General features: G+C 59.8%; 2 protein-coding genes across 2 annotated transcripts; one reads left to right on the plus strand and one right to left on the minus strand.

Annotated features, from left to right (window-relative positions):
• Positions 1-3,592: 3,592 nt before the first annotated feature.
• Positions 3,593-5,927, plus strand: LOC139683259 (la-related protein 6-like). Its single transcript, XM_071578205.1, has 3 exons — positions 3,593-3,759; positions 4,266-4,476; positions 4,956-5,927. The coding sequence occupies exons 1-3, from the start codon at positions 3,593-3,595 to the stop codon at positions 5,925-5,927; spliced, it is 1,350 nt and encodes a 449-aa protein (XP_071434306.1).
• A 1,677-nt stretch (positions 5,928-7,604) lies between these two features.
• IFI30 (IFI30 lysosomal thiol reductase) lies at positions 7,605-10,070 on the minus strand. Its single transcript, XM_071578044.1, has 7 exons — positions 9,384-10,070; positions 8,541-8,720; positions 8,390-8,464; positions 8,219-8,314; positions 7,952-8,104; positions 7,811-7,879; positions 7,605-7,727 (listed from the first exon to the last, which is right to left on the minus strand). The coding sequence occupies exons 1-7, from the start codon at positions 9,522-9,524 to the stop codon at positions 7,662-7,664; spliced, it is 780 nt and encodes a 259-aa protein (XP_071434145.1). The 5' UTR covers positions 9,525-10,070; the 3' UTR covers positions 7,605-7,661.
• Between the last annotated feature and the right edge of the window lie 16 nt (positions 10,071-10,086).

Genomic DNA, 10,086 nt, shown 5'->3' on the forward strand with positions numbered 1-10,086 from the left:
GAAGGATCAGGCTGAGCACAGGGCCATGGGAATCATTTTTCAACTAATTGTCCAGACTAATTGAGAGGATGGGAGCAGCGAGGCAGGGATGGGACTGTGGTAGAATGCAGTAAGGTTGTGGCAGCCAAAAAGAAGGGGACACAACTCACAGGTGTCACACACAAGACAGTTCATTCAATCACTCCATGAAGAAAAAAAAATAAAAGAAAAAGGCAAGCAAGAAAGAATAAAAAGAGAGTCAAAAGATACACTCTAAATTACACAATATATATTGTCAAATCCCACCCATAGCCAAGTTCTATAGAATCACAGAATCATAGAATGGATTGGGTTGGAAAAGACCTCCAAGATCATCGAGTTCAACCCTTGGTCCAACTCCAGTCCATTTACCAGATCATGGCACTCAGTGCCACGGCCAATCTGTGTTTAAAAATCTCCAGGGATGGTGAATCCACCCCCTCTCTGGGCAGCCCATTCCAATGCCTGATTACTCTCTCTGTAAAAATTTTTTTTCTGATATCCAACTTCAATTTCCCCTGGCAGAGCTTGAGCCTGTGCCCCCTTGTCCTATTGCTGAGTGCCTGGGAGAAGAGACCAGCCCCCACCTGGCCAGAACTTCCCTTCAGGTAGTTATAGACAGTGATGAGGTCACCCCTGAGCCTCCTCTTCTCCAGGCTGAACACCCCCAGCTCCCTCAGCCTCTCCCCACAGCACTTGTGCTCCAGTCCCTTCACCAGCCTTGTTGCTCTTCTCTGGACCCACTCCAGCACCTCAATATCCTTTGTGAACTGAGGGGCCCAGAACTGAACACAACACTCAAGGTGTGGCCTCACCAATGCAGAGTCCAGGGGAAGGGTCACTGCCCTGGGCCTGCTGGCCACGCTATTTTTGATACAGGACAAGATCCCATTGGCCTTCTTGGCCACCTGGGCACACTGTTGGCTCCTGTTGAGCTTCCTGTCAATTAGTACTCCAAGGTCCCTCTGCCTGGCTGCTCTCCAGCCACTCTGTGCCCAGCCTGGAGCACTGCAGGGGGTTGTTGTGGCCAAAGGGCAGGACCTGCACTTGGCCTTGCTGAACTTCATCCCATTGGAATCAGCCCCATCTCTCAAGTCTATCCAGATCCCTCTGCAGAGCCCTCCATCCTTCCAGCAGGTCGACACTCCCTCCCAACTTGGTGTCATCAGCAAATTTGCTGATGATGGACTCAATCCCCTCATCTAAATCATCAATAAAGATGTTAAACAGGACTGGACCCAACACAGACCCCTGGGGACACCACTGGTGACCAGCTGGATGCAGCTCCATTCACCAGCACTCTCTGGACCCTCCAGCCAGCTCTTAATCCAGGAGAGGGTACAACATAGGTTGCATCACAGTGTCTATAAACCTTATTGCAGCTTCTAATTGGATGTCACTTTCTGCACAGATGTTCTCTCTGCCATGAAATTTATCTCTTCAACATTCCTTTCTCATGGGTAGCTTCTCCCAAAACCTTCTTGTCTCGTTTTGGGTTTGCCAGCTTGCTGGTTTGTCTCACAGGACTAATTGGATTCTCAGTGTTCACATCTCTGCACCAAAAGGTGCAGCCTGTAACCTCAAAACTTTTCCTAACTCAGAAAACCTTTTCTTATCCTCACGTGTGACCAGTGCTGGATCATTCCTGCTCTGACCCCTCAGGAAAGGGAAGGTTTAACCTCACCCTCTCACCCCTGTGCCCCTCACCATCCCTCTGGATTGTGCCCAGTCTTAACAGTGATGGTTGGACCAGCCAGAACCTCTTCCTCTGGGGTTGGAAACAGGGAGTTCTTGCCCCCAGGGGAGCTGGGCAGCACCTGCTGCCCCCCAGCAAACCTGGCTGCAAGCAGAAAGCAAACACAGCTCACAATACCCCTGTTAGTACACACCATCCCCCATCCTCACCTGCCTCTGGCTCCATCCCCCCTCCAGGATGGGCAAATCCACAGAGATTTCAACACAAGCATTCCAAGTCTTTGTCTTCCATCTCTTCCCAACCAGCAGATAACACAGGAGGTGGCAGGAGAAGTTGGGATGGTGGGGGGTGACACCAACCTCAGGGAAATCAGAGGAGTGCAACATTCCAGAAGCAGTTTGGTATTGCCAGTCTGTGCTGTGCCTCATCCCAGAAGGATGAGCTTTGAGCTGGCACAGCCCAGGGATTCCCCAGGAGCAGCCCTGCCATGCTGGGACAGGGGAAGCTGCAGTGCCACCAGCCTGGGAGATGCTGCTCTGGACAGCCAGGACATCTTGGAGAACTTCAACGTGGGTGTGAGGCAGGATGAGCCCTGGTCTTGCTTCCTGTTTCTCCCCAAGGGAATGTGTCCCTGGGCAGGGATGGGTTTAGGTTCATGGTCTGGCACTCCTGGATTGTACCCACATCTGGAGAGCCCTCTGGGACACAGGCACTTGCAAAGTGAGATGATACAAAGTTCTCAAAACAGAAAACTCAAAATACAGATTTGAAAATGAGCCAGAGCCACGTTCTGTTTTTTTCCTTGCACTTTCATTTCGATTGGAACAGCATCTTACCACGTGCCAGTGGAGCCCTTGGCCAGTCCACATGGCCACAGGGCACAGAAACATCAGGTGAGGTCAGCTGGGTCAGGCTCCCAGCATCAACCCTGCCAGTGGCACTTCAGTTTGCCGGCCCTGGCATCGTCCCCAGCCTGGTGTCACCCCCGAGCTGCCCCAGCCCCCCCTGCTCCAACCCCTCTGTTCTCATCCCAATGTGTCCTCACCCTCCCACCCTGCCCAGCACGGGGTGTTCCATCCCAGAGCTCCTTCCCCGTTGTCCCGAAGCCATGGATGGGCCCCTCAGCCTGTGTCCTGCCCTGCCCTTCACCCCATTCCTGGGGCTCTGCTGCTCCCTCACTGGAGTGGGAGGTGTCTCTGCAGGGAGAAGGAGCTTTGCCTGTCAGGCTGGCAGCACTGGGAGCCCAAACCGATGCCCAGGGCTGAACCCCCCTCCATCTCCACGTGGCTGTTCCTGCCCCTGCTCAAGACAAAGCAACTGAGGCACAGACCGAGATGTCTTGTGGCATCAGTTCACTGTCCCACTGGGTACCAGAGGGGGCAGATCCTGCTGCCCTTGGCCTGGCTCTGCAGCCGAGGCAGGAGGAGCCCAGCTGGTCCCGGGGCTCAGCTGGGGCAGTTTCCCCACAAACAGGTTTCACCTGGAGCAGGTGGGTCTGGAGGCAGGTCCACAACTGCCCTGCAGCTCCTTGGGGTGGTTGTGCTTATAAACCCTCAGCCTGCTTAGGCTGAGGGCTTTCTCTCTCTTTCCTTCTTTTTCTTTTTTTTGTTTTTATTTTATTTTATATTTTTTGCCTTTGTCCTTTGGGAGCCTCAGTTTAGAGCTGAGGAGGGTTGGGGTCTGCTGCCCCTTGGATGTTCTGCTGAGACTTTCCACCCTTCCCAGCACTGCCAAGCAGGTAAGGACACAAGGACCAGCTGCCTCCACTCCCCCTGCCCTGGGCTGGGTTCGGGATCTGCAGCCCCCAGCAGGGCTCGGGTGGTGCTCAGGATGTCCCAGCGCTGTCTTTCTCCTGTGTAATGTCCCAGGTACAGGACGATGGCATCGCGTGGCTCAAGGGTGGCCTTAGGGCTCGATCCCCAGCGCAAATGCAGCACTCCAGTGCCCGTCCGAGGAAATTCCTTCCTGGCACGGCATCTCCTCGCCCCGCAGAGCCGCCCGCTCGCCCTGCTCAGCCGGGAGGACGCCTTGGAGAGCTTCAGTGGGTGCGTGAGGAGCGGGATGTGCGGGGGCTGAGCCTTGGGAAGCTTCAGTGGGTGCGTGGGGGGTAGGATGTGTTGGGAATTGTGCCTTGCAGGACTTCAGTGGGTGGCGGGATGTGCGGGGGCTGTGCCTTGGGGACCTTCAGTGGGTGCGTGGATTTCAGGATGTGCGGGGGCTGAGCCTTGGAGAGCTTCAGTGAGAGCGTGTGTGGGGGGGGGCGGGTGGAACGTGTTGGGAATTGTGCCTTGGAGAGCTTCAGTGGGAGCGTGGGGGGTGCTGAGCCCTGGTCTTTCCGTGGGTTTATCCCAGAGGGAATGTGTGTTCGGGCTCATGGTCTGGCTCTGCCAGCCCCGGGAGGCTCACGGGGCACGGGCTGGTGTTGTTCCCTGTAGCCAGGGCAAAGCTGGTGTCCCAGGTGTCTCTGCTGTCCCATCATCGTGGCCGAGACTTTTGGGACGGTCCCAAAGGCACCACCCACCTCACACCTGTGCCCCCACAGCTCTGCCAGGAGCTTCCGTGACCTGAGTGCTGTGCTGGGCTCTGAGCTGCTGGACTGCAGCTGCTCCCTCCCCGACCCGCAGCTGGTCCGCAGGATCGTGTCCCAGGTGGAATACTACCTCTCCGACGAGAACCTGGCCAGGGACGCCTTCCTCCTGAAACACGTCCAGAAAAACAGGATGGGCTTTGTCAGCATCAAACTACTGACGTCCTTCAAGAAGGTAGAAAGCCTGGAGGGAGTGGGGAGTGTGGAGCATGTCCAGGTGTGCCCTGGCTGGCTCTGGTGGGGTGTGCAGGGAGGTCCAGGCTCCCCTCAGTCCCAGCAAAGCCCTGGTGCTGCAGAGCTGTGCTCTGCTCTCTGCCTTCAGTGTCCCACAGGGAAGGTGAACAGCCCTCAAACCACCCTTGGGGCTGGATTCACTTCATCACCCCTGATTTCCTGAGGCTGCTTTGGGAGGGATCATCCCTGACCCCAAAACCCCAGGGAAGTGCTGGTGGTGTGACACATGGAGAAGTTGTGGTTTGTTGCTACAGCCCAGAGGACTCTGGGGACCTTCTTCAGCCCCCAAGGCCACTCACGTGGAAGGGAGATATTGCCTTGCTGTGACTTCGATGGTGTTGCAGCCTGCCTGGGGGTGGGTTTAGGGTGTTCCCTGCTCAGGGAGGCCCCCGGGATGCAGCAGCCCCCTCTGTCCCGCAGGTGAAATACCTGACACGTGACTGGCGGCTCACACTCTATGCCCTGAAATTCTCGGAGCTGCTGGAGGTGAACAAGGAGGGCACCAAAGTGAGGCGCCGGCTGCCCATCCCCGAGGCCCTGCTGAGTGTCCTCCCCAGCAAACTGCTGCTGGCCTGGGAGCTGCAGCCCCGGGAGCAGGACCCGCCGCTGCTGCCGCCGCCGCTCCAGGACAACTTCCTGGAGACCATCCTGAGGATGTTCAGCCCCTTCGGAGCCATCGACTCCATCCGCGTCCTGCGGCCGGGCCGAAAGCTGCCCTCGGACGTGCGGAGACACGTGTCGAGGTTCCCGGAGCTGCTGAGCCGCTGCTGCGCCCTGGTGGAGTACGAGAGCCTGGACAGCGCCCGCAGCGCCTTCGAGGAGCTCGGCCACGACGGCGGCAGCAGCGGCATCAAAGTGGTCCGGCTGCACGGGAAGGGCTCCAAGAAGAAACCCGGCGGTGAGAGAAAGGGGGCGGAGGAGCTGGTGGATCATCAGCAGGGTTGGAAGGTGCGCGGAGCTTCCCTGACCTTCCCCTACAGCCGCGAAGATTCCCTGCTCTGCAGCTCCCCGGAGCTGGAGGATGCCTCGGGCTCGCTGTCCCTCCTCCTCAACAAGGACCCCGTGGCACCTGCCTGGCCTGGCAGCAGCAACTTCAGGCCTGGAAATTTCAACACCTTCACCGGGTCACTCCTGAGCAGCAGCAAGGTCTTCCCTCCACTTGAGATGGGCTTGGGAAGCAGCAGCTGGGGGAGCACAAGGGGGATCTGGGCACCCTGGAGCAGAAGCCCCTCTCCGGATGCTGAACCTCCTTCTGGCAACCCCCTGGCACCAAAGTGGGCATCTGAGCCTCTCAGCCTGTGGGACGGGGTCCTTCACCTGCCCCACAGCCCTGATGACTCCAAGGGCTTCGGCAGCAGCTTTGGGAGAGGAGAGCTCGTCCTCCGGCACTGAGGTTCCTTCGTATTCAGGCTCGAGCTTTCCTGTTTTCCTTTCTTTCCCCTCCTTCTCTCGAGCAGAAGAATTCTCCGTGGCCCGAGGGCTGTGGGCGCTGGCGGTGCAGCTGCTCCAGGGGACGGACATTGTGGGCAAGGACGATGCTCGAGGTGAGAGGCTGAGCAGCAGCAGGAGCCACGCTGTGCTCACACCAATGGGACCGTTCTTGCCCTGGGCCCAGAGCTGGGATATGGGGTCCAGGTGTTGGATGGGAAATGGGCAATAAAGAGATGAAGTTTTCAGGCACTCTCTGACTGGTGGTGTGATGTTTTTTTGTTTTCTCCTTATTCCTTTTTTTCCTGCCTTCCTGGTCTTGCTGCTTCCAGAGGTGCAGCCCCAGATCAAGGGGAAGAGGGTCCCTGCCCACCTCCCTTGCCATTCTTAGGGTGGTGGGGACACTGAGGGAAGTGGGAGTGCTGCAGGTTCTGGGATGGTGGGAGGGACCCTCGAGCACCCAGAGCAGGTGGCTCAGCTTGGCTGAACCTGAGAAGGGACACAATGGCTCTTGGTCACCTCTGCTCCTGTCCCCCAGAGTATCTCCTGGCTGCAGGGGTGAGCTTGGTCACTGCCTCAGGGATAAAACTTTTGGGGAGCCTGAAAGAGTGGGGGATCAGGGACCACATAGTGGGAGCTGCTGTGGTGGAAGGGCCATGGTCCCTTCTGGCTGGTGGCTGTCAAGGACTCCCTGGCATCTCCCAGGGTGGGGCTCACTGTGTCCTCCCTGCCCCAACAGCCTCCCCAGCTCCTCTTGGAAAGTTAAGGGGGCTGGTGGTCTCCCTGACTCCTACAGGTGGCTCCTGGGGCCTGTCTGTGCAAGTTCCTTTGGCTGGAAGCCTTGGTCTGCTCCCAGAGCTGGGATCTCCTCGAGATTGGTGGGATGAGTCCTGTGCCTGGAGGGCTGGGTTGGAGCTCAGGAGCGGTGGGTGGTAAGGAGAGGTGTCACCCCAGATGTGAGGGAGAGGTTTGAAGGTGCAGTCCCTGTGGTTGGGGTGATGTGGTTGGGAGCCTCTGGGTGAGGATGAGGGGGATGGAAAACAAAGCACAGGCTGAAGTAGGTGCTGGTGCCCATCACCCAGCCAGGACACTGGCACTGAGGAGAATCCTCTGGATTTGGGAGCCCTTGCCCTTATGGTGGGTTTCAGTTTCCCAGACCCCAGCTGGGACTGGCCTCCTGCTCTGGGAAATTTCTCAGGTTTGTGAGAGAAAACTTCTCATCACATGTACTCAGGGAGTCACCAGGAAAAATGCTGTCCTGGACTTGCTGGTTGGGAATGGAGAAGGCCTGGTGGGAGAAGGGATGGTCTTGGCCCTCAGAGCTACTAAAAGGGTTGAATTTAACACTGTCAGTGTAAGGAGAAAGGACATCAGAGCTACTTCCCAGGGCTTGGAGAGAGCAAATGTTCTACTCCTTAGGGAGGGGCTTAGCAGAGTTCCATGGGAATCTTCAAGGGGCTTCTTTGTGATCCTCAGGAACAGGCAATTCCTCAGCAGAGCCTGCAGCATCCCACCACACACCCTCAGTCCAGGAGGAGGTCACTCCCATTGCCCTGATGCCCAACTCCCTCTCCCTTACACTGTGGTGGGGCAAGACCACCCTCTTCCTGCTCTCCCAAACATACCACTCCAGATCCTTCCGTTTTCCCAAAAAAGTCCTTTTTATTGGCCTCTTGCTTGGTGATCCCATGATGTTCCTCAGCGCCTGCAGCCGGGCAAGGTCTTCAGGGTCTTTGAGCCCCCACAGGCTTTGGGCTTCTCCCCCTGCCACAGAATGGCCAGTAGAGCCCCAGCAGGGACAGGGACATGTCCCCAAGCCCCACTGTCCCCCTAGATCCCTGTCCCACCTGGTAGAGGTGACAGATCAGCCCCAACAGTGAGTTCTCTGCCTGTGCCTGCAGCTCGTCCGTGTGCTTCTGTGGGGGCAGAGGGGGCTGGTCAGTGGGGTCCCCACAGTGTTCCAGCCCTGCCTGCCCCCCCTGCCATACCCCATTGATGACAATCCAGGGCACATATTGGTGTGGAGGGTCCAGTGCTTCTGTCAGCTGGGCATTCTGGTGCATCAGGGCCATCCCCGTGTCCCCCTGCACGCAGGCGGCGATGCGGCTCCTGTCCAGGTCCGGGGCATAGACCTGCAGGCACTGCCAGCAGAGAGGACAGAGAGGAGGGTCAGGGGGACAGGGGTGTCCCTGTGGTGGGCATGAGGGGTAGGACACCCCCACCTTGGGGCAGGAGGGATAGGGAGTGGGACATACAGCCTCCAGGTTCTTGGTGACGGAGGTGCCTGACTCCAGGCAGAAGATGAGGGGGAAGTAGGTGCTGAAGTCCTTGGCCTCGTGCATCAGGCAGGCCTATGGGAACAGGGTGGGTGGTACGGGGCCGCTTGACTCCCCCTGTGCCAGCACCACCGGAACAGGGACTGTCACCTCGATCATGTTGCCCAAACACTCTTCCGGACCGTGCTGGCAATCGAAGTCCCACTTCCCGCTGACGTTCCTCTCCTGCGGGACCGACCGGTCTGAGCGGGGCCGGCGGCGCCGGGACGAGCACCCGCGGCCCCGGGGCAGCCGCTCCTACCTGGGCGTTGCCGTAGGGCACCAGCGTGATGTTCAGCATCCCCGTGGGCAGCTGCAGCCAGGTGGGGAAGAGCGCCTGCACCAGGAACTGGCGGCACGCCGGGCACAGGCTCTCGTAGAACAGGCTGAGCTGCACCGGGGCGGCCGCGGGGTGCGGGAGGTCGGGGCAGCGGCTCTCCACCTGCGTGCGGGAGGAGTGCGGGGTGCACAGGGGAGCCGGGGCCGCAGCCCCCTCCCCGGTATCTGCAGGATGGGGCAGGAGCGGGATGAGGGAAGTGAGAGTGGCCAGGGGAGTCCTGCAGCCACAGGATCCTGTGCGTGGCTGGCGCTCAGCGCTGGGGCTTTCCACAACTTCCTCAAATTGTTTCAGGGGAAAACAAATTTAGGACACGTCTGGGTGCGGGTACAGCCCAGCAGGCACGGCTGGGTGGGGGCTGCACCCCGCGGGGTTCGCAGGGCGCTGCCACAGCCGCTGTCACATGGTTGCCACCCTGTCTGGGGCTGTTCGGGGAAGAATAAGCTGAAAAGCATTTTATGCTTAAAAAAGCAGAAATGCCAGGGGCGGAGGGGGAGGGTCCAGGGTAAGGGTCCGGTTGGAGCACGGCCATTCCCCCGGGATGCCAGGGAATGTCGGGGTGGCAAGGGGGCTCTGAGCATCCCCACGGTGTGCCAGCCTGTGCCACAGCGATGCTCGGAGCCGGCACTGGTTCAGGCACCGCGGCCGGGCGATGCCCCAACCCCGTCCCCGCATCCCCCGTCCCCGCGGCCGGGCAGGCAGGACATGTCCCCACGTCCCGGGTGGCCTTGCCCCGCGTGGAGCAGCCCTGGCACCAGTGGCTCTGACCTGGCAGGCGACGGCGGTCTCCGGCGATCTGCACCAGAGGTGGGCAGGGCGGTCACAGTCGGGGGCCACTCCGAGCGCCGGGGCCACCAGGGCCACCAGGGCCACCAGCGGCAGGACGGAGAGTGGCACCGTGGGGGCCATGAGGACGCCGGGGGGACGCGGAAGCCGAGCCCGTCCCGGCAAGGACTTTTAAAGCTCGGCTGCGCCCGCCTCCATGCGCCCTTCCTGCCCTTCCTGCCTCTGCGGTGACGCTGCAGACTCACGTGGGGTTCCGGCCACCCCGTCCCCGCTGTCCCCACCGCGGCTGGGTGTGAGCTCTGGGGTCACAGACCTGCCAGCAGCTGCTGCCCCGCCACGGGCTGCGCCGCGTCTGGCGCTGAAACCCGACCTGGAGCAGCCACGCCGGGTGTTTCCCGAGCCGGGAAAGGTCTGGCTCGCTGCCGAGTCCCCCGGAGCCCCCGGGGCGGTGCTGGTACCGGAGCACCCCCAGAGTGGCAGCTCGGGGGGCAGGAAGGGGGTGCTGCCCAAGCCCCGCTCTGGGGCTGAGTGCGGAGCGACCTCGTTTTTCCCCGCTGTTTGTAGCCGCCCTTTTCCACCCTGCGGGGAGCCCAGCGCTGGTCCCCACGTGCCCCAGCTCTGCAAAACCGGGGACAGTCCTGGCATGGCCCAGCACCATCCGGACGATGGGTCATATCCTGCACCC

This window comes from Pithys albifrons, chromosome 27, assembly GCF_047495875.1.
Source record: "Pithys albifrons albifrons isolate INPA30051 chromosome 27, PitAlb_v1, whole genome shotgun sequence".
NCBI classification, from domain to species: Eukaryota; Metazoa; Chordata; class Aves; order Passeriformes; family Thamnophilidae; genus Pithys; species Pithys albifrons.